General features: G+C 39.8%; 1 protein-coding gene across 1 annotated transcript in view; it reads right to left on the bottom strand.

Annotated features, from left to right (window-relative positions):
• Cul5 (cullin 5) overlaps positions 1 to 15,732 on the bottom strand; it is an 87,136-nt gene extending 71,404 nt beyond the window's left edge. The window contains exon 1 of the mRNA XM_023561507.2: positions 15,592 to 15,732. Within this exon, the coding sequence (XP_023417275.1) occupies positions 15,592 to 15,615 (24 nt within the window). The 5' untranslated portion in view covers positions 15,616 to 15,732. The remainder of the gene's footprint in view (positions 1 to 15,591) is intronic.
• Positions 15,733 to 25,390: the final 9,658 nt, after the last annotated feature.

Genomic DNA, 25,390 nt, shown 5'->3' with positions numbered 1-25,390 from the left:
GCTTAGGACTTGCTCTCTTGCTGCAAAAAGGAACTATCTCAAGCCAGGCATAGTGCACCACCATGCCCCATTCTGTAATTTCTTGATAAACTGACTGGATAATTTTTTTGTTGCTTTTTTAGAGGGCTCATAATTGCATAACCACTTTAAGAATTTACTGCAGCCAAGCAGCGTGGTACATACCTGTAACCACCACTCTGGAGGCTGAGGCAAGAGGACTGCTGTGAGTTCCAGGCCAGCCTGAGCTACAGAATGAGACCCTGTCTCAAAAAAAAATCAAAACAACAACAAACACTGTCATTCCTTCACTTTCTTATTTTTTCTCAAAGTATTCATCAACATCTGACTTGTATGGTATATCTATCTATTTATATATGTACTGTTTCTCTTTTCCACAAAACTGCAAGTTACAAGCAACAACTTTTCACCTCCAGCAAACTGAAGAGGTAAGATTTTACAACAGACTCAAAACCAAAAACCAGCTACATCTGGAAGACACCTCAGAGAAGTAATCATCATCGAAGGGCTCTAAATACTAGCAATAAAGCAATCATAGGCAACCTACAAGTTTCACACCATGAATTAAACTAAAAAAAGACAGAAAAGAAAATGAGAAGACACTTAAGAAAAGTGCAACCCCAAACATCCAGCTCACCGAAGGCAAATCCAGGAGACAGTATGGTGGGACAATCTGAAAGCCTCCCACCAGGCCTCTTGAAAGTGAAAACAACAAAGCAACTGTTGTTTGAGCAATGAGGCTCTAGAAAAAAAGAAATCAGAAATAACCTCTCAGACAACTACAGAGATCACCAAAATACACACTATGCTTAGTGATGTGATGTTAGAGCAGATACAGACAAAAAAATAGATGACTAAGAAAATTATGGAAGGATTGGGGACTTAGCTCAGTGGCCTAGGCGCATGCCTGGCAAGCGCAATGCTGAGAGCTCGATCCCCGGTACCGAAAAGAAAAAAGAAAATTATGAAAGATCAGCATGGATTAAGCAGATTCAAGAAGCAGACATCCAGGAGAATAAACGCCCCACTGAAAATATTTGAAGCAAATAAGGCCAATGTAAGGGCAGGATCTCAGATATTGGTTTTTTTTTTTTCTTTTTTTGGGGGAACCAGGGATTAACTCACAACCTCCTGCTCACCAGGCAGGCGCTTATGCCACTGAGCTAAATCCCCAGCCCAGGATCTCAGATATTGAAGATAGCCTTGCAGTTAGCGTCCAGGAAAAGAAAGATTTCTCAAAAATAGCAAGGAACCGTAAGAAATCAATCCAGCAGCTACTAGATGAGACAAAACAGAATCATTTAAGATTAACTGGAGTCAATGAACAAGCAGGAAATACCAAAAACTTTAAAAAAAGTTCAGACATCATGACAAAAAACTTTCCGGGCAGAGAAAAAGAATCTGACATCAGATAAATGGGGCATATAGAAATCCAGTTAGCCATGATCAAAACAAAACAAAACTACAATGAGGCTTATCATAGTCAAGATTCCAGAAATTCAACACAAGAATAGAAGCTTGAAAGCTGTTAGAGAAAAGAAATAGAACACCTATAAAAGAAAGCCCATCAGAATCACTGCTGACTTCTCAGCACAAACTCTCAAGTCAAAGAGAGCTTGGAGTGAAGCACTCCAAGTCCTAAAGGAAAACTTTCAACCCCGATTGATGTACCCTACAAAATAATATTTCAAAATTGATAAATAAGGTACTCCCATGACAAAGAATGTCTGAGCAAATTTGTGACCACCAAAACAGCACTCCAAAATGTTCTAAAGGACGACAGCTCCATGAACCCCAGAAGAAGAAATCCACCAGGGAAGGCAAACTATTAGAGGGAATTAATAGCAGGAAAATAGCATGACAAGGAAAAGTCAATACATGTCAGTTGTAACCATCAATGTTAACAGTCTCGATTCACTAGTTAAAAGGCACAGACTGGGGCTAGGGTTTCAACTCAGTGGAGTAAGCACCTGCCAGGCAAGCGTGAGGTCATGAGTTCGATCTCCAGCACCAAAATAAAAAAAGAAAGAAAGACACAGACTGGCAGAATGGATCAAGAAGCAAGATCCAACAACATGCTGTATACAAGAAACACATTTAATTCAAAAAGAAATTCATAGAGTGAAAGCCAAAGTATGAAAAACAATACTGCATGGCATAGGAACCCAGAAAAAAGCAGGGGTAGCTACTCTATTTGCAGACAAAGTGAATTTCAACCCAAGACTGATTAAGAGAGGTAAAGAAGGTCACTATACCCTTGTAAAAGGAACAATCCAAGAGGAAGAGATAACAATCATAAATATACATGCAACACACACCAGTGCACCCAATTATATAAAACAATTACTAACAGACATGAAAACTCAAATAAGCCCTAATACAATCGTATTGGGAGACCCCAATACTCCATTGCCACAAAAAGATCAACTAGACAAAAAAAAATCAATACTGAAATACTAGAACTAAATCAAACTTTTGAACAAATGGACTTGGTAGATATCTACAATGTTCTACTCCACAACATCAGAATACACATTCTTCTCAGCTGCATGTGGGACATTCTTCAAAACAGGTCATATACTGGCTCACAGAATATGCTTCAGTAAATGCAAAGGAATTAAAATTATTCCATGCATACTACCAGACTTCAGTGCAATGAAACTGGAAATCTATGCCAAAGCAAACTTCATAAACACATGGAAATTAAATAGCACCCTACTGAACAACCAATGTTGATTATTGATTGATTAATTTCATAGATGAAATTAAAGAAGAAATTAAACAGTTTTTGCAGTTGAATGATAATGATAATACAATATACAAGAATTTATGGGACACAATGAAAGCAGTCTTAAGAGAGAAATTTATAGCAATAAATACGTATATCTGGAAAACAGAGCAAGCACATAAACAACTTAATGGTGAACCTCATACTTCTAGAAAGAGAAGAGCAGGCTAAGCCAAAAGCTCGAATGAGGGAGGAAATTATAAAATCAGAGCAGAAATTAATGCACTAGAGACAAAAAGCAAACAATCAATCGATTGAAGAGTTGGTTCTTTGAAAGATTAAATAAAATTGACAAACCCTTAGCCAACCTTATCTAAAAAAGGAAAGAAAAGACTCAAATCCACACAAATTAGGAATGAAAAGGGCAAAATCATGACAGACTCTGCAGAAATCCAGAAGATCACCTATACCTACTTTGAAAACTTGTATTCTAATAAGATGGGAAATACAGAAGAAATGGACAGATTCCTGGATACTTACAAATTACCAGAGTTGAATCAAGAAGGCATAAAATTCCTAAATAAACCAGTATCAATGAAATAAAAATATGTAATTAAAAACTTATCAAAAAAAAAAGAAAAGCTCAAGGCCCTGACAGATTCACTGCTGAATTCTACAAGAAATTTAGAGGAGATCTAACACCACTACTTCCCAAACTCTTTAATGAAATTGAAAGGGAAGCAAGACTCCCAAAATCATTTCTGGAAGCAAGCATTAGCCTAATACCAAAACTGGAGAAGGACTCAACTAAGAAAGAATTACAGGCCAATTTCTCTTATGAACATTGATACAAAAATCCTTAATAAGATACTGGCAAACAGACTGCAGCAAATCATCAAGAAGACTCCACACCATGATCAACGGGGCTTCATCCCAGGGTTGCAGGGATTGTTCATTAACAGAGCCAACAACAAAAATTATATATGATCGTCTCAATAGATGCAGAAAAAGCTTTTGACAAAGTCCAGCACCCATTCATGATAAAAACTCTATACAGAAAATTCAAATACATGGTTTTTATCTCAATCTGATAATAACTGTCTATGACAAACCAACAACAAACATCATACTAAATGGACAAAAACTCAAAGTTTTCATTGTAAAATCAGAACAAGAAAAAGATGTCCACTGTCTCCACTCATGCAACACAGTTCTGGAAACACTAGCCAGAGCAGTAGACAAGAGAAAGAATGAAAAGGAATAAACACAGGAAAGGAAGAAGTTAAACTGTCGTTATTTGCAGATGACATGACACTCTAGAAGACTCAAAAACTCCACTAAAAAACTAGTAAATTTAATAAGCAAATTCAGTAGCGTAGCTGGATACAAAGTCAACACTCAAAAATCAAAAGCCTTCCTGTACACGAATAACAAACTCACTGAGAGAAAAATTAGATACAATACCTTTCACATTAGCACCCCCAAAAATGAAATACCTAGGAATCAATCTAACAAAGGATGTAAAAGACCTCTACATTGAAAACTACAGTACCCTGAAAAGGAGAATTGAAGAAGATATTAGAAAATGGAGAGATATCCCATTATTTGGGGTAGGAAGAACCAATACAGTAAAAACAGACATACACAGATTCTATGCAATATCAACCAAAATTCCTATTAGTATACCTCACAGAATTAGAGAAAACAATGCAAAAATTCATCTGGAAAGAGAAGAGACCTAAAATAGCAAAGGAAATGCTGGGCAACAAAGACAAGACAGGAGGCATCACAATCCTTGACTTGAAATTATACTACAAAGCTATTGTGATAAAAAACAGTGTGGTACTATCCCAAAAAACACAAAAAACAAAAACAAAAACAGACCCAAAGATCAATGAAACAGATTAGAAGATGCAGAAACAACTCCAGACAAATTAGACCACCTTATCTTTGATAAAGGCATCAAACACATTCACTGAAAAAAAGGTAGCCTCTTTAATAAATGGTGCTGGAAAAATTGGCTCTCCACATGTTTAAGATTAAATCTGAATCCGTATCTTTCACCATCCATTAAGCTAAAATCAGAATGGATCAAAAATCTTAATATTAAGACAGAAACATTAAATTTGCTGGAAGACAGAGTAGGTAAAACTATGGAAATATTGGTGTAGGCAAAGACTATATGAACAAAATCCTGACTGCACAGGAACTATCACAAAGAATCAACAATGGGGCTCTCATCTTATTAAAAAGCTTTTGCACAGCAAGAGAAACCACCAACAGAGTAAAGAGACAACTCACAACGTGGGAGAAAATGTTTGTCAGCTGCTCCTCAGACAAAGGATTACTATCGAGAACATATAAAGAACTTGAAAAAAAAAAAAATCAGTCCTTCCAGACCCAATCCAAAAATGGGCATCTAAGATACACACTTCTCAGATGTGTATTTAGCAAATAAATACGTGAAAAAAAGTGTTCAACATCACTGGTATTTCAAGAGATGCCAATTAGAACAACACTGAAATTCTACCTCCTCCCATAAAGCATGGCTACTATCAAGAAATCAAGTAATAACAAACGCTGGAAGGGCTGTGAGGAAAAAGGAGCCCTTCTCCACTGCTGATATGAATACAGACTTGTGCAACCACTGTGGAAATCAGTGTGGAGATTCTTCAGAAACTAGGATTGGAGGTCCCATTCAACCCAGCTATTTCTCTTCTGGGTATCTCCCCAGAAGAATTAAAAACATCATACCACAATGATACATGTGCATCCATGTTTATGGCAGCACAATTTGTAATAGCCAAATCCTGGAAACAATCTAAATGCTCATCCACTGAGGAATGGATAAAAAAGATGTGGCATTTTTATACAATGTAGTACTACTCAGCCATAAAGAAGGATGAACTGGTAACTTTTACAGGTAAATGGATGCAACTTGAGAACATACTCAAGGTGGGCTGGGGATTTAGCTCAGCAGCATAAGCACCTGCCTTGCAAACAGGCGGTCTGAATTCGATCCCTGGTACCGATTTAAAAAAAACAAAACAAAACAAAAAAAGACTTCTGAGAACATACTCATAAGTGAAGTAAATCAGACACACACATGTGTAAACATATTGTCTCGCTGGTGTGAGCAGCTGAAAGAAACAACATATGTACATGTATATAAAAACAGTTAAGATAGTTACACTACTGATTTCTCTAAGTTCATTGAAAAGAAAGATTTGTACTGGTAACGTTCAGACAATTAAATATAGATGTCTTGTGCTCTGGGTGAATAATTTGGGGGTGACAATGTACAATGTATGTAACATTGTTGCTTCCGATTGATGTTTTGAAATTTTCTCTTTGAAATAAAATGGATTTGGAAAAAAAATGTGCAAGTTATATAAGGGCAGGAATTCGCCTAGTTCATCACCATCTAATTAGAATTTATTTTTTAGAAGCTACAACTTCTAAATTATTGCTTAATGAATTCATTTTCCATAAATTAAAAACTCATTACAGTTTTGATGAACATGATGTCATTAACACAAATGTCCCTCATCCATGCTATTCCACAAGTCACATTTTGAATGTGTACAAAAGAAAAGTATTAATTTTATGGGTAAGGAGCAAAAACAGGTTGAGGGTTAGACACTATCTCTCCTCATACTTTTTTCAAACATTCCTCATTATCTGTAGAACTGTGTATCAAACCTACTTACATTAAAGGCCTTTCCCTGTATTCTGAACTAGTACACTGCAACTATTTCAAGGAATCCTACTATCCACATAGGATGCCATACTGCATGCAGTCCTGCTTATAATGGATTCTAACTCATCTCACCTGCATCCCCACAAAACGGTCCCCTATCACCCTATAAAAAGAGTACCCAGTCTTCAAAATGCGGCTTCAATGATTTCTGCATAGTTTTCATTGATTGTCTCACAAGAAATTATTTCTTCAGTCTGTAAAGGACCAGGACAGTTGATAAAACATCTGAAAATTATACCTTTTAAGTAAACCATTAATACTGCTTACTCTTCTTTGGTATACAGAAAATTCCCAAGAAGGATAAATATTTTTCTATATCTACACACATTGTATTCTTCATGGCACCTTGTAACAGGTGTCTAATAAAATTATCTTAGGGCCAAGGATTTAGCTCAGCGGCATAAGCACCTACCCGGCAAGCAGAAGGTCATGAGTTCAATCCCCAGTACGAAAAAATTATTTTAACAATACATTCCTCAAGCACTTTGAATCACTGCTTTATAGCTCAGTTTTCTTTTCTCCCGAAAGATAAAAGTTTCCACTGAGAAAAATTTTTGTTTCACATTTCAGTTTAAAGTTTGAACTCTCTTGGAGCTTGGCTGCACACCACTTACCTCTTGTTTCTCCGTCTAGATTTCATTAAAAGAGACCCATTTAGCTACTGGGGAAGAGACCCTCAACATGCTAATGAATCACCAAGGAAACAGCCAGGTAGGGAAAAGATGACCCAGCTGGAACAATATCAAAGAATGTTAACTATCAATGGTATCTAAGCAGGACACTGATATGGTCAGAACTACATTTTGGTCTAGAGTTCAGATCAGCACTAAGAGATAAAAATAGTAGAATCACTGGAGTTTAGGCTGCCCTAGAAAATAAAGTACAAAGATAAAAAAAAAGGCTGAAGATTAAATCCTGAGAAATAATTATTTTGAGAGAAAGGAAGGAAGGTCAATGAAAAACACAGAGATTTGAGAGACAACAAACCAAGGAGAAAATACTGTCACAAAAATCAAGAGAAGCCCCATGTAGTGGCTCACACCTATAACTCCAGTACTCAGAAGACTAAAGGCAGGAGCGTCAGCAGAGGACAGCCTGGGGTACACATCCAATCCAAGGCCAGCCCAAACTACACAGCCAAAAAAAAAAAAAACCATAAATCAGAGGACATGTGCAATAATACCAGAAATAAGGATGAATATTATCAAAGAATCTCATGTGGCGATCAGCAGATTGTTAGGACTCCTAGGACTTGACAGTTTTAACACAGCTGGGTGGGGTAAATTAAGGGAAAAGGTTAAGAAAAGCAGCAAGTGGGAACTGCTTTTCCAAGAACTATGACAGTGAATAAAGAGGAAATAAAGTGCAAAAGTTTTGAGACAGAAGTAGAGTTTATATAAAAAGATGTATGAGCTCCTTTTTTACAGTATGTAAGTACAAAGGAAAGTGAAAAAAACAAAAGGAGGACATGCCATCAAGTCCTTAGAGAAAATGAGGACTGTGGAACAGGCAGAAAAAGGCAATTTAAGCCAGGCATGGTGGCTCACACCTGTAACCCCAGCATTTGGGTCGTTGAGGCAGGAGGATTATTGAGAGTTCGAGACCAGCCTAGGCTACAAAGTGAGCTCATGGCCAGCCTGAACTGCATAGAGAGACCGTGTCTCAAAAAGACCAAAAAAAAAAAAAAAAAAAAAGCTCTAGTAAAAGCTCACTGCACAACCTCAAAGGCATTTCTTTAACAAAGCCCCTCCAGCTATCGAGGTCTTTACTCTTAGACGCCACAGCCTTGAATTTAAATCCTACAAATTATGTTATAGATCTGCCCTGACAGGTCTTCACCACATTTTGTCTAGAAGACAAACACTTCAGTCTTCCTACTTTATGACTAGTACTTTTTCTTTTGGTTGTTTTGTTTTGAGACAGGATCTTACTATGCAGTTCAGGCTGGTCTCAAACCCACAGTGATCCTCCTGTCTCAGCCTCCTGAGTGCTGGGATTACAGGTATGTACCACTACCCCTGGCTCCCATTAATATTTCTGGCATAGCCAGCCAAGTTAAAAACAAAACAAAACACCCCCCAAAACTCAGATACCAAAGGTAAGGCTCAAATTAGGCAAAATTTTTGTTTTTCTCTACAGGGTTTCTCTTCTCCTTCTCTTCCACACTCTCATTCCCTAGGCTGGGAATGCAGGGAACTGTTCTCAAGGTGCACAGGAAGATGTCTGCTGCCTTTCTAGCTACTGGGAGTGGAGGAAGGGAATGTAGGCCTTTGTTTTTCTTTCTAGCCGCTAGTGTTCACTATGAAGGTACGAGTTGTTGTCTACCAGTTTATTTAATTATCATACCCTAATTTGTAAATGGTTTTTTCTTGGTTTGTGTTGCATTTATTTACATTGTTTTTAATCTGATCTCTGCTTACCCTAGTTTTATAAGTGGCTTTTTTTTTCCCCTTGGTTTGTCTTGGTGTAATACTAGCATTCAGAGTGTTCCATTCTTGGTGCTTTTTTCTTCGTTTATGTGATGCTGTGATTAATGGTGGTATGCCAGGACTATGAAAGCCCCAGCCTGGGTGTGGATGGCCCCAATAAACAAGTTTAGAGCCTACGTGGAACCAGGTGACTAGTTGTGGCTTTATGTCAACTGTCTCCATCTTTTTCTGTTTTACTAACTGACCTTACAAGCTAAGCCTCTAATTTTGAAGAACAAGAGCTAGGAACATCTTTTTGAATTCTTTTGACTGGCATAGTGTGCTTGTCCATTTTAAAATGCTCAAGGCACTGGGTGGGGTGGTACATGCCTGTAATCCCAGCAGTTGGGAGGCTGAAGCAAAAAGATTGCTGCAAACTTGGTATACAGTAAATACAAGAAGCCCTATCTCAAAAACAAAAACAAAATGCCAGAAGGTTTTTGGCCAGAAGCAAGCACTGGCAATGCTGCAGTCACTGGTCCAAGAGCCTGCCTGAGGCTTTTATGCTTCCCAGATTCAACCTATATTAAGTTAAAGACCTATGTCTAGTGCTTGAATAGACATTTAAGGTTTAAAACCTAATTAAAGTAACTGAGTAAATGTAAGAAATGTTTTCCCACATGGTTTCTAGTTTAGAGTCACCCTGGTTAAGTAGAGTCAAAGGGCTCAAAGTATTAGTGAACCATTAAGGGGTTCAACTAGATGGCTAAGGGAACTTTGCTTGGGGGAAGTTCTGCCCCCTTTTCATGGGAGTTAAGGATGAGGTAAGGCCTACAAGTGGCTTCACCCTCTTCTCCATAACTTAATAGGTCCAAAAATGCAGAGACAATCAAGCGCCACAGACACACACACACACACACCCCCAAACGAGGGGAAGTGTCTCTCCTGTGCTTAAGGATGCAGGCATTGCTGGGACAGAGGTATGTCTAGTTAGGACCTCAAGAGAGATGCTTTGTAAAACCCCTGGGTATCCTCATGTATGACATACCTCCTTGAAGAATGCGGGTTTCAGGCCTGGGATATAGCTCAGCATACACAATGCCTGCTTGGCAAGCACAAGACCCTGAGTTCAATACCCAGTACCAAAAAAAAGAGTGCAGGTTTCCCATTATAGGTCTCAAGACAAGCAGAAGGGAAATCTATTTGCTATCATAACCACATGGGATTTCACTGATGTTGCCTCAAGACAGGACCAAAGTTTTGATCCTGACAATCTAAAACAGGAACACCGTATCTACTGTTGCAGTATGGTTCAGGTCCAATATGAACTAGGAGGTAGTAAAAGAGGGTATGGTGACACTTTACATTATGAGAGTATTCTCCAGTTGCAGCATTTTTGCTTAAAACATAAAAGGTAAAATGAAATTCTTTATGTTTAGACTTTTGTGACTCTTTATCACAGGAAAAGGTCAAAAACTACAGCCCTGTCCAGGAATCCCCACTTATCTCTCACGGAGATGGGGTCTCTGAGATATATAGATGTACAAGAGGCCAAGAACTATGCAAATGAACAATTGTACTTTAAAAAGGGAAAGAAACCTTGGTAATTCCTACTTCAAAGAACCAAACTGAGTCTGTAACGCTCAGTATAGTCTAGAAATGATGTCTCATAGGCTAGACGCTCTTACCAAGGAGCTAAAGAGAAGCATCGAATCTTTTGTAAATGTACACATATAGACTCATCTTCCAGGGAGGGAGAGACACTAATGGGACATTTTATCTGTCAGTCAGCCCTAGATATTCGGCATAATCTACAAAAATTTCAGATGGGACCATAGCCCAATTGTCTTTTCTATGTTTAACAGTTGGGACCCAGATGAGAAACAAAAGAGAATGGTTAAGATTATAGCTATGGTATACAACTGGTAATACTTTAAATCCATTCAGGTCACCTAAGGAAAAACCCAGAGAAGACAGCCAGGGGAAAAGTTCCTGTTTCAAGTACAAGAACACTGAACACTGGACACAAGATTATATCAAGTCTCTGCCTGGGCTCTACTCCACATGTGAGGTGGCTGATGTGTAAGACCCGTGGCATTGGAGGTTTGACTGTCCCTACTCCCAGAGATGGGCTAGGCCAACCAGAACCTCATTTCCTGCTCTGACAATTGAAGACACCTGGGGGAACCTGCAGTGCCTGTGAAATACCACAAACATGCCATCTCCTCCAAGGAATCTGGGCAAACTCAGGCATCATCGGTTGGTGAGCCAATTCACCTACTTAATGATATATGGGCAGCTCACTCTGTTTTGTCTTAGATCTCTAGAAAACTTTCCTTTAGGTCTATAGCCATAGCTAGGGCTGAGGATGGATAGGTGAGATTCTTCACTCCTCTGACATGTCACTTTGAAGGTCAAATGTTTAACCATGACTTTCTAATTGTTCCATAGTGTCCTGCTTCCTTGCTAGAAAGAGATTTACTAGAAAAATTGGGGGTAGTGCTCAAAGTATAGCTAACACAAAATGGGTTTTACATGTTGGGACTACACCTAGGTCTTCTGGACCAAATTAACCAACAGGTAGATCCCGCTGCATGGTATAACAATACCTGGTAAGGCAGACACTGCTTTGCCACTAGTTATGAAACTGAAAGACCCCAGCCAATTTCCTAACCAAAAGCAGTATCCAATCAAAAAGGAGGCACAGGAAGGCCTTTGGCCTCTCAAAGGCAAGTTACTATTAAAGACCAAGGTCACACAAAAGGAAAAAGTTATGCCTGTGAGCCTCTGGTATATGTGCTGCCAAAGAAGGATTCCGGGGCTGGGGATTTAGCTCAGCGGCATAAGCGCCTGCCTGGCAAGCAGGCAGTTGTGAGTTCAATCCCCGGTACTGATAAAAAGGAAAAAGACAAAAAAAAAAAAAAAAAAAAAAAATCTTCACCAAAGCAAGCACTCCTTTGAGCCTTGGAAGACTTGAGATTTCTCTACAAAAAGCAAGACTCCAGTGTCATTACAGGAAGCATGGAGATCTGACCTGCTCCTCATATTTGGGCCAACAGTGAAAATCAGTTGCCTTTACTCATTTCCTGACAGGTTTTCCTTTCTGCAACCTAGCCAGTGAACCACAGCACCCTACGGTAGTTGGCGAACACATAATCCCCAGAAGGTAGGGTCTACAACCCCTTCTACATTGAAGAAGCTATAAACCAAGACCTCCACACCCTCAGCACCCCACAAAGCACTATGAGAATGTGTCTCTGATGGGGAAATGACACAGAAGATTAGGGTGTGACTGAGGAAGCAGAAGTGACTTAATTACAAAAGTCCTCAAACACGTGCACAGAGTAGCTCCCAAATCCCTGCATGTGCACTTCTCCTGAGAACTCCAGCAAGTTTTCAGCACAATGACCTAGATCTGACACCATATGAGGTTTCGGATCCCAGCACCTCCTCTTAGGATCTGTACTTAGAAGTTCTCATGGGTCTCCTTGAGATCTGGACAGCATAACAGGAGAGGTAGCCATGGAGAGCTTGCCATGGTGGCTTTTCTTCACGATAACCTGCCCTGCTTTCTCTAGGGTGTTCTTTTATCTTGCTTTTTCCTCTTTCATTTGGCCCATGCTATTTCTGCAGAGCCAGTTTCTCTCCCACTCTTTACTTTTACTTTCTTAAATAACTCGGCCATTTCTTTTTGCTTGTTTTGTTCCAGTTCTCCGTTCAGGACAAGATGAACCTGGAATCCAACCCCAAAGAGAGACATGGGCAACCTAGAAACCAGTAACATTTGGTTGATGAGTCAATTTTAGAAGCAAGCTACTGGACTACAAAGTGAGTTCAAGGCCAGCCTGAACTACATAGCAACACTGTCTCAAAAAACCAATTAATTAATTAGTATTCTAAAAATAAAATTACACTGTATAATATTCATTTCAAAATTCTTTTTCCCACAGTGAACATTAATATAATTTTATTAAAAATTTCCCAATATACTTCTGCCATTTGTCTTTAGGTTTCCACTAGGATGAATAAGTTACAGTTTTTTTCCACTGTATCATCATCTTACATTATCAAAGTTAGAGTATCTTTTTAAATCTTGTTTTTTATAAGCCCTTTCCCCGTACATTTAGGTTCTTTTTTCCATTCTGTAAGTTTACTTTGTAGATGTAGATAACAATCTCTATAAGGTAACTATCAGAACACTAAAGAAGGTAGTTTTAGGATTGCCTCTCCTCCAAAAAAAATCTTTTGTGAGACTCTGTGGAGAACAGTGACTTGTTCTTTTTAGACAGAATTCTGGAGAAGACCTTGCCGTACACTCAAGTAATCAAGTGAAAATTTCAAAGAATCAGGAAATCAATTATTATAATGGCTATTCTGGTTTTTTGAGACAGAGTGTTACTATGTACTAATTCCAAATTGGCCCTGAACTCACAATGTAACCGCAGGCTGGCCCTAAACTCAGAGATCCTTCTAAATCTGACTCCCAAATGCTGAGATTACAGATGTATGCTATCACGCATGGCTCCTCAATTTTGTGTGTGGAACTGGAGACAATATTTGTAAGGCTGACAAAAGGAAAGGGAGAGCAGGCTGGGCTACATACCATAGTGGAATTAGGCAGGCCTGACCTATGGCATATAAAGACTCTGTCTCAAAAAGTAAAACAAATATACCTACAGGGTTGGAGATGTAGCTCTCAGCGTGAAGACCCTCAGTCTAATGGAGGGGGCACAAATGATACCGATAGAACACATGGGACTAGGACAGTAGCTTTAATCTTCTATTGCATACTAATTAAGTGTCAGAAGTGTTTCAAATGTTCTGTATAAATTCACAATAGTTCTTCAAAGTAGGAGCTATTTCATTTTACTGATAAGGAAACCAACACTTAAAAGTTAGGGTTGAGAAACGTGCTTATGGGGCCCGGGGATTTGGCTCAGAGGCATAAACACCTGCCTGGGGCTGGGGATTTAGCTCAGCGGCATAAGCACCTGCATTGCAAGCAGGCGGTCATGAGTTCGATCCCTGGTACCAAAAAAAAAAAAAAAAAAAAAAAAAAGAAACGTGCTTATAGTCAGACAGCTAAAAAGTCAGGTGTGATGGTGCGCACCTGTGATCCCAGCACTTGGGAGGCTGAGGCTAGAGGAGCACCGCAAATTGGAGACCAGCCTGGACTATACAAACTGAGCTCAGGCTCAGCCTGAACTGCCCAGTGAGACTGTCAAAAAGATAAAAGAAGAAAAAGAAGGGGGAGGAGAGGGAGAAGAAGAAGAAGGAAGAAGAAGGATGAAGAAGAAGAAGAAGAAGAAGAAGAAGAAGAAGAAGAAGTCCAATAGCTAGTACATAGATGTTGAAAATTCAGGGATTTTTTTTTTTTTTTTGAGACAGGAGCTCACTATATAGTGCCAGCTGGCTCTAATTCTAATTCAAGGCGATTCTCCTGCCTCCGCCTCCCACCTGCTGGGATTATACAGATGTGCACTACCATGCCCAGCATTTCTAGGCCCTTTTTAAAGATGACATATTCCTCTTGGTAAAATCTGGTCTTTAATCAGGCTTGGTGGCCTGTAATCTCACACCCCTGCACTTGGAAGGCTGAGGCAGGAGGATAGTCCAGAGTTTGAGAGCAGCCTGGGCTACAAAGTGAGCTCAAGGCCAGACTGAACTGCATAGTAAGACCCTATCCCAAAAAGGCCCAAACAAACAACAAAAAAAAAGGGCCTTGGACTTACTATTAGGCATGGAATGCATTGCAGTACATATTCATATATCTCCTATTATTTATCCATACTGCCTAAAGACATACGATGTGTCTAAGGGAAAGGTAATTCATCCTTCGTATTTATATTCTCAAAGATAATCACTACACCCATTTCAGTCAATACTTGAAAGGTAAAAAAAGTTCCTACTATATCCACAAAGATAGAAAATCCTCCGCGTCTTCCTCATTCTCCAAACTTTGTAAATCACGACGGAAAATCTGCCCCTCCGGGCCTAGAGCTCCCATGCTATATGAAAACTAACTTTAAACGGCCTTTTTGGTAAGAACTTTTTTACACCCTAAAACGCTGGTCGCACTTCCGTCATTCAGCATCTGGCATGGTCCATGGGACGGTGGTGGGGGCGAGGAGCAGTTTCTTAAGGAACAAGTGGGGATAGAAGCGAGGCGTGCCCGAAGAGGAGGGTCAGGGTCAGGTGTAGCACGCAGAACAGGGGAAGAAGTGCGTGGAAGGGGAGGCACCGATTCTGCCTCGCACTTCGTGCAGACAGAACCAGAAGAGAAACTGAGGTGCTGGGCTTTCAGTCACTGAAACCTGCAGCCCGTCATTTTCTCGAATTTCTCCCTTGTCGTCTTAGACTTCTCCCTTCAGCAGAAGCAGACCCTAAGCGCAGCAGTGGCCCCGTAGGCAGGACCGGAGCCTGTCCCGGGGAGGCGTCGCTCCCGCCGGCCGCGCAGGGCTTTGCTCGCGCAGGCAGCGCGCGGGAGGGACTTCGGAGCCCCGGGACCCCCACGCCGGCGCCCCGCGCCCCGGCCCCGCGGGGCCCACCGCGGCCTCCCTGCCCCCGGACAGCCCGGCACACTCGCACCTTCCGCCGCGGAGCCCGAGCCGAGGCCTTCCCGAAACACCGAGCCCGGCGGTCACTGAGGAAAACCCAGGCTGGCGTGAGGGTCTTACCTTTAACAGATTAGACGTCGCCATGTTCCTTCAACTTCGACTCTCGCGAGACGGGGCGAGACTTCGCGGCGCTCCGGGCCAGGCCGCAGGCGGAGGCCGCGTCCCCAGCGCGGCCCACGGGCCCAGCGGGCCCACGCCGGGTGTCGAGGGCGCCGGCCGGCGTGCGGAAGGCGCGGACCTCGGCTCAGGCACAGGAGCTTCCTCACGCGTCCCCCCTACATGGTCCCCGGCGCTCCCCCGTACCAAAGAGCTCATACAAACGCGCCGACAGGCAGGGCGAATGGGGAGACGGAAACGGGAGCCGACCTGCCTTGGAGGGGGAAGCAGCCACTCCACCAGCCTCCCCCGATCCTCCAGGATAGCCTTTGTGACTGCACCCACAGCGGCCACCAGCAACGAATTTAGCTCGGCTTAGGCCGGGCAGCTCAGGTTCCCGTCTGCGTCACGTGACTCGGGGGCGGGGGCGCGCTCGGGAGCGAGCGAGGCGCCTGGAAGCCGGCTGTCCCGAGGGCCTCTGTGAGCGCGCCCTCTGTTGGCGGAACCCTGCATGTTCGCGTGGTCCGCGCCCCAAGTCCCAGATGGTACATTTACCCCGTCTCGGGAAACTTGTCAGTAAGAACTGGCACAGCGAAGGCACCCAGTAAAAACTGCTGGGTGAATGAATACACGGATGTATTAATTATTAATATTTCTAGGCAACAGATCCTGTCACTCTGTAAAACTGTCTTCAGGGAATAAATACTAATCTTGGATTTTCCAAAGGCAGATTACTCTGGAATACTCTAAATCAGTGGTGCTGAACTGTAGCACGCCGACTATCTTTGAAGGCAAGTCGCCACAGCAGCGGTAATGACAAATTATCAGCATACATGCAACAACAAGAATTACATTAATTGTACAAAAGTGTGCCAAAGCAAACTTCTCTCTCAATAAAAAAAAACTATCATTGAAAGCTGTTACTGTGTTTTTTTATTCTAAGTCAAAATATGTTGTGTATAAATTGTTTTTCCGAACTAAAAGTTCAGTCTTAAGGTTTAATTGCCATCTTAGCACTTTGTAATAAATAATTGGGTTTTGGGTTGCAGTATGGGGACTCCATCTCTGAAAAGTTCACCCTCACTGCCCTAAACCATAGCCCCCAAGTTTTATCCGTTCAAACTACAAGCCATTAAACAAAGAAAGAGAATATTATTTACATGTAGAGACACAGGATATTTGCTATTCTGTTATGCATGTTTATAAGGACAATTCATTCATCCTTTTTTTTATTGCCATAGGTGCATTTTTACATTCATCCTTTCATAATGTGTAGAAATAAATGAGAACCTTGAAGTAAGGCAAAGAGATGTCTTCTTACAGAAAAAAGATAATTAATGCTTCTTTGAGCACCGTATGTTGTAGGCATTAGAATATAGGATAGAATAAAACAAAATGAAAGACCTCTTACTCTCTTGGAGTTTATGAAGGGAGCTAAATATTAAGATAATTAAATAATCTAGTATAGTTGGCTTTGTATCTCTGTGGATTCAACATCTGTGGATTCAACTAACCACCGGTACAAAAAAGTTGAGAAAAAGAAAACATTTGGAAAAAATTGGTTGTATACTGAATTTTTCTTGTCATTTCCTAATAAAAAGTATAACTACACACATAGCATTTACATTATACATTATTCAGCATTATTATAATCTAGAGATGATTTAAAGTATGCCGAACTCTGCACAGATTATATGTATAAAACATCATCTTCATGAGGGGGCATGAGCAGGCAAAGATTTTGGAGTCCTCAGGGATCCTGGAACCAATCTCCCATAAATGTGAGAAATTAATGTATTATTTAATTGCAATTAGATAAATAATACAGAGAAAAAAATACAATTTGCACTTGAGAAGTTTTGGTAAAGAGAAGGACTAATCTAATCTCCATCAAAGCTACCCACTCCTTATGAAAGGAACCTTACAACGGATTACTTATTTAATGATTACTTTTATTTAAATTTTATTTCAAAGAAAGTAAAATTAAACATAACAAAGCAGAACAAAATCGATCAGAAGAAAACAATGTAAGAGACAGATTTCAAAGCAAGAAAATAGGAGATCTTCATTGTCTATCATACTGTCTCTTGTTTTCTTCTAAATAGTTGTCTATATCTACACACACAATGAATTTATACAACACAAAATAATATTCAACTGATCAGAACAGGATGATTAAGGCATTTTAGGTCTTCAAAACCACAATAGGGAAGTTAACAATGGCTGCCATAATGTCTCTTGTTCTCTTCAAAATAGCTGTCCATACCTTCACGTATGTTGAAATTAAACAAAACAAAATAGACTAAAATCACTCTGAACAAAGAATAATAGTATTGCTGGATTTCACGGCGTGACACTACAAAATCAGCACTGGGTATCTTAGTATTTCTTTTTCTTCAAAGTAGCTGTTCATTTCATCATGCATTATATAATGTGTTTTCATAAACTGCTTAGGAGAAGTTCTACACATGTATGAGTCTCTGCATGTATACCTATCCTTTCTGTATTAGAGGGAAAAACAAAAAAAAAAAAACAAATTCCTTAATAAAAAACATGAAACAGAAAATACAAATATATAACAATAGCAAAGAGCCCCAAACACTGGCAATACAGGGCTTCAAAACAAGGTGGTAGGAGCATAACGAGGGTTGTTATTTTACATAATGATCTTCAAGAGCTCCTCAGATCAACATATAACATACAGGTGCACAATTGTTCCAATCCCATGAATGTTAACTATTTTGTTCCAAGAACTTATAGAATTTGTAGCACAATCATCTTAGCTATCCTAAGTATGTTTATATAATTTTAAATATTTTTTCTTTTCTCTTCCTTTTTTTCCCCTCATTTTCCCTGAGATATTGTTTTCCCCCTTTAAGCAGATTGTTATCCTTTCACTGTATTTATTGAGGTTTTTGTATCTTATATACTCATCATTTCTTACACTAGGGAGACTGTATGGTATTTACACATGTGAGTTTGATTTAGATCAGATCCCCAAAATTCAAAGACCCATTCCAAAAATGGGCATCTGAGATAAATACACAATTCTCAGATGCAGAAATACAAATGGCCAATAAATACATGAAAAAATGTTTAGCATCATTGGTCATTAGTGAAGTGTAAATTAAAACCATAATGAGATTCCACCTTGACCAGCATGGTGGCTCATGCCTGTAAACCCAGAACTCTCAAGGCTGAGACAGGAGGATCCTTGCAAGTTTGAGGCCAGCCTGGCCTACAAAGTGAGCTTAAGGCCTGCCTGAATTGCATAGAGAGACTCTGTCTCAAACACACACACACACACACACACACACACACACACACACACACAAACACACAAAAAAAGAGACTCCATCTCACTCCAGAAAGAATGGCCAGGATCAAGAAAACTACCAACATAAATGCTGGAGAGGCTGTGGGGAAAAAGGAACTCTTCTGAACTGTTGGTGGGAATGCAGACTGATGCAATCACTGTGGAGGTTCCTCAAAAAGCTGGGATTGGAAATTCATTTGACCCAGCTATTCTACTTCTGGGCATATTCCCAGAAGAACTGAGAACATCATACCACAGTGATATATGTGCACCCATGTTTATAGCAGCACACTTTGTAATAGCCAGATCTTGGAAACAACCTAAGTGTCCATCAACTGAGGAATGGATAAAAAAGATGTGGTATTTTTATACAATGGAGGACTACTCAGCAATAAAGAATGATCACATTGAGATTTTTATAGGTAAGTGGATGCAACTTGAGACCATACTCATAAGTGAAATAATTACTTTTGAAAATTCCATTTCCACATTCTACTGTGTAACCTACACCTAACTTTTCTGATAACACTCCTTACAACTCTGACTTCTGTGAGTTCTCTGTTTTCATGTTATCTGTCACCCTGTGTTTACTTTCTTTCTCATCAAATTTAGATCTGATGGCCTGGGCCTGTCATTATAAAAATGTTTAAGTGTTTACAATGTTTAATCCCAGGTGTGGTGATGCACAGCTATAAAACCAGAATTTGGGAGGCTGAGACAGGACAACCACTGCAAATTTGAGGTCATCCTAGGCTACACAGTGAATTTAAGGCCAGCTTGGATTACATAGCAAGACTGTCTCAACAAACAAAACAAAACAAAATTTTAAACAATGTTTAAATGAAATATTTAAAGTAGAGAAGACAAGCATATGGTATCAAATCCAGAGGATGCTATGAGAAATACAGTCCAAAGTAAGCCTCCTTCCACTATCTGAGGTGTGATGTGCTAGACAGTGTTGTGGTAGGTCCAGGGTTACTGAAGTATACTCGGTCAAAATTCAGCCGGTGTCCTCTGAAGAGGTGTATATGTAATTCAAAGGGAAAATAGAAAATAAAACAAAAAAAAATAAAAATAAAATAAATTCTTCTGGGAATATGCCCAGAAGTAGAATAGCTGGGTCAAATGAATTTCCAATCCCAGCTTTTTGAATTTTTTCGTCTTTTTGAGACAGGGTCTCTCCATGCAGTTCAGGCTGGCCTTGAGCTCACTTTGTAGCCCAGGCTGGTCTCAAACTTGCAGTGGTTCCTTTGCCTCAGCCTTTCCAGTGCTGGGATTACAGGAGTGCTCCACAACACTTTGTTCAAAAATTGAACAAAAGTTGAAATTTAGTTAATTTAGTTAATGATATTCATGATGAAGAATTCCCCATGATATGAAGGAATGGAAATTCCTGACCTAACCTAAATCTGGTACAAATTCGTGTTCTCTAAAATTGAAGAATGAATTTTTGGAGGTTAAGAGCAGAAATATTTATTGAGAGAAAGAAAGCTTCTGTCTGAGAGAGAGACAGAAGGGGTCCTGAGTGAGGTGCCAAAGATTCTGTATTTACAGGGATTTTTATATAGTAAAACCATGAGGTGAGTGTTACAGTTTTCTGACACAATAGAGAAGCGGAATGTGAAAAAGAGAAAAGACCAGGTTTATTGAGGACGTGGAAAGGAGCACACTGCCCCTGGCGGCTGGGCTGTCTCCCTCAACCGCCTGCAGCGAGGCAGAGATTATATGACCTCTGACAGAGGTGGCATTGGTGACACTGATGATGTCTGAGGAACTGATTGGAACTTTCTTGGTATGCAAAAAGGAAGGGGAGTTGCAATTAGGGCTAAACAAGAAGGAGGAAGTGGTCAGCGTTGCGCCACGTTAGACCACCGGGGATCAAACTCACAACCTTGCACTTGACAGGCAGGTGGTTAGGCCACTGAGCTAAATCCCTGGCCCTATTGTATAGTAATTTATACTAGGGCAAAAACCTTCCAGTGAGGTGGGTCTAACGTGGGGAAAACAGAACTCACAAGGTAGACAGGCATGAGGTGGAACAGAGCTATGGTTCAGGTAAAATTGACCAAAGCAGGGACGAATGGGGAAGTGAGTCATGCAGCAAGTGAGCACTCTTAAGGGTCAGTGGGTCTTTGTGTTGGGGGTTGGAATGGTGACTCCTGGCTGCTCAGGGTGATCCATGCCTAATCGCCAAAGTTTATACGTAGGGTGTGGTTGCATTTGTTTTGTTTTCTGTTTTGAGACCTGACCCTTGGTAAGAGGTGTGTGTCTCCTCCAAGGTCTCAAGACATCTGGTCCTCTGTGCCAGCTTCTTTGAAGACCTAGGCCTGTCTGACCACCTATAATATTTCTAACTAGCTCAGCTGCCTGTAACATGAGATATCAAAGTTGTATTTCCAACTTACTTTGAAACTTATCAAAAAATAAGATAGATGTGGGACAGAAAGGTTGACAAAGTATTATACAATGTTAATAGAAGTTGGACGGCAGATACCAGGATTCTCTATGTAAAATTATTTTAGTTTGTCTATATATTTGACATTTTTAAAATATTCAATATTGGAGGGATTTGTTTAAAAAAAGAAATAAGCTTTTATTTCTACATTCTTCCTGGCATCCCAGGACCCATTCTTCTTCTCAGATCAACCAGCTATGAGTTTCTTGTGAATTCCTAGGCCATTCCATGGATATATGAGCACTCCTGTATGCTTAGATGTTATATAGCAATTTAGAGATGATTTAAAGTAGTCCATAAATAATGGCATATACTTATCCTCTTAATGCTCTTGATATTGGTGTAGGCAAAGACTTTATGAACAAAACCCTGACTGCACAGGAACTATCTCAAATAGTCAACAGCTGGGATCTCACCCTCCTGAAAAGCTTGTGCACAGCAAGAGAAACCACCAACAGAGTGAAGAGACAACCCACAACATGGGAGAAAATGTTTACCAGCTCTTCCTCAGACAAAGGATTACTATCAAAAGCATATAAAGAACTCAAAAAAATCAGTCCTCCCAGATTTAAAGACCAATGCAAAAATGGGCATCTGAGATAAAAACACACTTCTCAGATGAAAGAATACAAACAACAAATAAATATGTGGAAAAATGTTCAGCATCACTGGTCGTTCGCAAGATGCAAATTAAAACAACACTGAAATTCCACCTCATGCCAGTCAGCATGACTACTATCAAGAAATCAAGCAACAACAAATCCTGGTGGGGCTTGAAGAATGAAGTGGGTTTGCTAACAATATAGGAAGCAGCCAAAATGATAAATTTGGAATTTTATTAGCTGTGCTCAGTGACCACCCATGGAACCCTGTATCACAGTCCAAACATTGGCACTGAACTGGAAAGTTACAGAACTTTTAAAACAGAAAACCACAAAAAGACATTTTATTGAAACAGTTTAGCTAGAATCTTTTTTTTTTTTTTTGAACAGCCTTGGTATTTGAGTAGCTAGAATCTTACATGAATCCTGTATTCTGCTTCTTTGTTTTTTTTTTTTTTTTTTTTTTTTTTTTTATCAGTACCAGGGATCGAACACACGACTGCCTGCTTGCAAGACAGGCATTTATGCCTCTGAGCTAAATCCCCAGCCCCTCTGCTTCTTTGTTGAGCAGATTAATTTTTCTCTTGTGGGTGCAGCTCATTCTGCTTTTCTCATGGTACTTGTACCCTGAGTAATTTTTCATTCTTCTGGGTCAAATACAGGGCACAAGATGGTGTTAGTTATGCCAAGTTACAAAAGGAAAAAGGAACCTTTTTCTGCTCTTGGTGGGAATGCAGACTGCTGCAACCATTGTGGAAATCAGCGTGGAGTTTCCTCAGAAAACTAAGAGTTCCCATTCAGCCCAGCTATTTCCCTTCTGGGTATCTCCCAAAATAATTAAAAACATCATACCACAATGATACATGTGCACCCATGTTTATGGCAGCACAATTTCCAATAGCTAGATCTTGGAAACAACCTAAATGCTCATCCACTGAGGAATGCATAAAAAAGATGTGGCATTTTTATACAATGCAGTACTACTCAGCCATAAAGAAAGATAAACTGGCGACTTTTACAGGTAAAAAACGGATGCAACTTGAAAACATACTCGTAAGTGAAGTAAATATAACACACCTGTGTAAACATTATATTATTTAGTTAGTGTGAGAAGCTTAAAGAAAACATATATATATATATATATATATATATATATATATATATATATATAAATAGTTAAGATAGTTACATTACAGGCAGCTAACTTAGAAATATTATAGGCAGTCAGACAGGGCTTGGCCTTCAAAAGAGCCAGTGCAGAAGACCAGATACTTTGCAACCTTGGAGGAGACAGATACCTCCCACTGTGCACCAGATCTCAAGACAAAAGGCAAAACACATGTAACCACACCCTAAGCATAAACATCATTAATATTCTAAATAGGTATGGATCACCTTGAAGAAACCAGGAGCCACCATCCCAACTCCCTACAGGAAGAATCACTGCTCTTTAAGCATGCCTGCTTGCTTTGTGACTCCCTTCTCCATTTGTCCCTGACTTGGCTAATTTTACCTCAACAATTAATCTTATTGGTTGACCATAGTTCTGTCCCACCTCATGTCCATCTGCCTTGTGAGTTCCCATGTCTTCCCCATCGTGGACCTGTCTCATTTCATGGTTTTGCTCTATAAAAGTTCCTAGAAAAGACAGTCTTTGGCAACCCACTTGGGACCCCTGCTGTCTCAGACAGAAGCTTCTTTCTCTCAATAAATATATTCTGCTCTTAACCTCCATTGTTTCCAAAATTTACTCTTCAATTTTAGAGAACACAAACTTGTACCAGACATCTAGTAGGTTGATGATAGGTTTTTTAGCCACATGAATCTGCCACATCCTCGTGGCAGCAGTCCAGCGTGGCAAAGAAGCCACAAGAACACCTTATCAGACTTTTTCTTCCTGATCTAAACCAGACTCTCTGTCTCTCCTCCCCACACATGCCAGGAATTCCCCAATCCGCAGCCTGAGCACACTAACACATAACAATAATCCATCACTGTGAACTTGAGAGAGTTTTGCCCTAGAATAAGTTACAGGACATTATGGCAGTAGTTAAACATGGTGAAAGGCCAAATTGGGGATGTTTACCTTCCTCCTTCTTCTCCAGTGACAGTTTCCTCCTTCCTTTCCCAGTACGCGTGAACAAAATTCCGATCAGCTCCTCATGCATCATCAATGCCTGCCCCAAGCACTGCATCTGGTCAGAGGCCACATACACCCCACACCCCACATCTGGGCAGAAGAAAAAGCCGGTTGTGGGCTCCTCTCTACGTCCTTTCATTAAAAAGGCCACTTCCACTTTTTCTGCTCACTTATCGCCCCAGAAAAGTCTAACACAACTAACCAGACACCTCCCCAAAAAGGTAGTTTTTATAAGTGATGCCCAATCCTTTGTCCATCGAGACAGAGCTCTGGCATTCTCCCTGCGTAATCTCTCCCGTGCCTGCATTAAAAGTCTTTCCATTCTTCGTCTTTCTCTTCATTTTTTTTCTTTTTTTAAAATTTTTATTTAAAGAAAGACTAAACAAAACAGAAAATAGGTAGAAATAATACATACATTCAGAGAAAAAAACAGTAAGAAATCACGAGTTGATGTTTACATATTGTCGTTTTACAAATAGTTGTTGAAGTTACAAGAATGGAACATGTAAAGTGGGAATTCAAGCAGAGAGACTGCAAACAGTTCTGTTCAGCTGTCCAACAAAAGCTTAGTAACATGGTTGTCAATCCTAAACTACATGCAGTTATCCATATCTTCATTTATGTTTAGATTAAACAAACTAAAGCAGATTAAAATCATTCTGAACAAAGAATAATACTATTGCTGGTTTCACATCATGACACTCCATGATCAGCACTGGGTACTGTAGTGTCTTTTTTTTTTTTAATTTAATTTAAAGAAAGACTAAACAAAACAAACGGGTAGAAATAATACATAATTTCAAAGACAAAAAATAAACAATAAAAAATCACTAGTTGATGATTACAGATTGTCGTCTTACAAATAGTTATTCAAGATACTAAAATGGAACATATAAAGTGGGGATTCAAACAGTGAGATTGCAACCAGTTCTGTTCAACTATCCAACAAAAACTTAGAAATATGTTTATCAATCCTATACACTTAAACATACATGCAGTTATCCATATCTTCAATTATGTTGAGATTGAACAAACCCAAGCAGGTAATATCACTCTGAACAAAGAATAATACTATTGCTGGGTTTCACATTATGACATTCCAGGATCAGCACTGGGTACTTTAGTGTCTCTTTTTCTTCAAAGTATCTGTTCATTTCATAGTGTGTCATAAGATCAGTTCTCATAAACTGTTTATAGATTCTACATATGCATGAGTCTTAACATGTATTTCTATCCTTTCTACATTAGAG

Source organism: Cavia porcellus, unplaced genomic scaffold, assembly GCF_034190915.1.
Source record: "Cavia porcellus strain 051 isolate PalLab524CR breed Dunkin Hartley unplaced genomic scaffold, mCavPor4.1 scaffold_9, whole genome shotgun sequence".
Taxonomy (NCBI): domain Eukaryota; kingdom Metazoa; phylum Chordata; class Mammalia; order Rodentia; family Caviidae; genus Cavia; species Cavia porcellus.
This window is presented reverse-complemented; position numbering and strand designations above follow the sequence as displayed.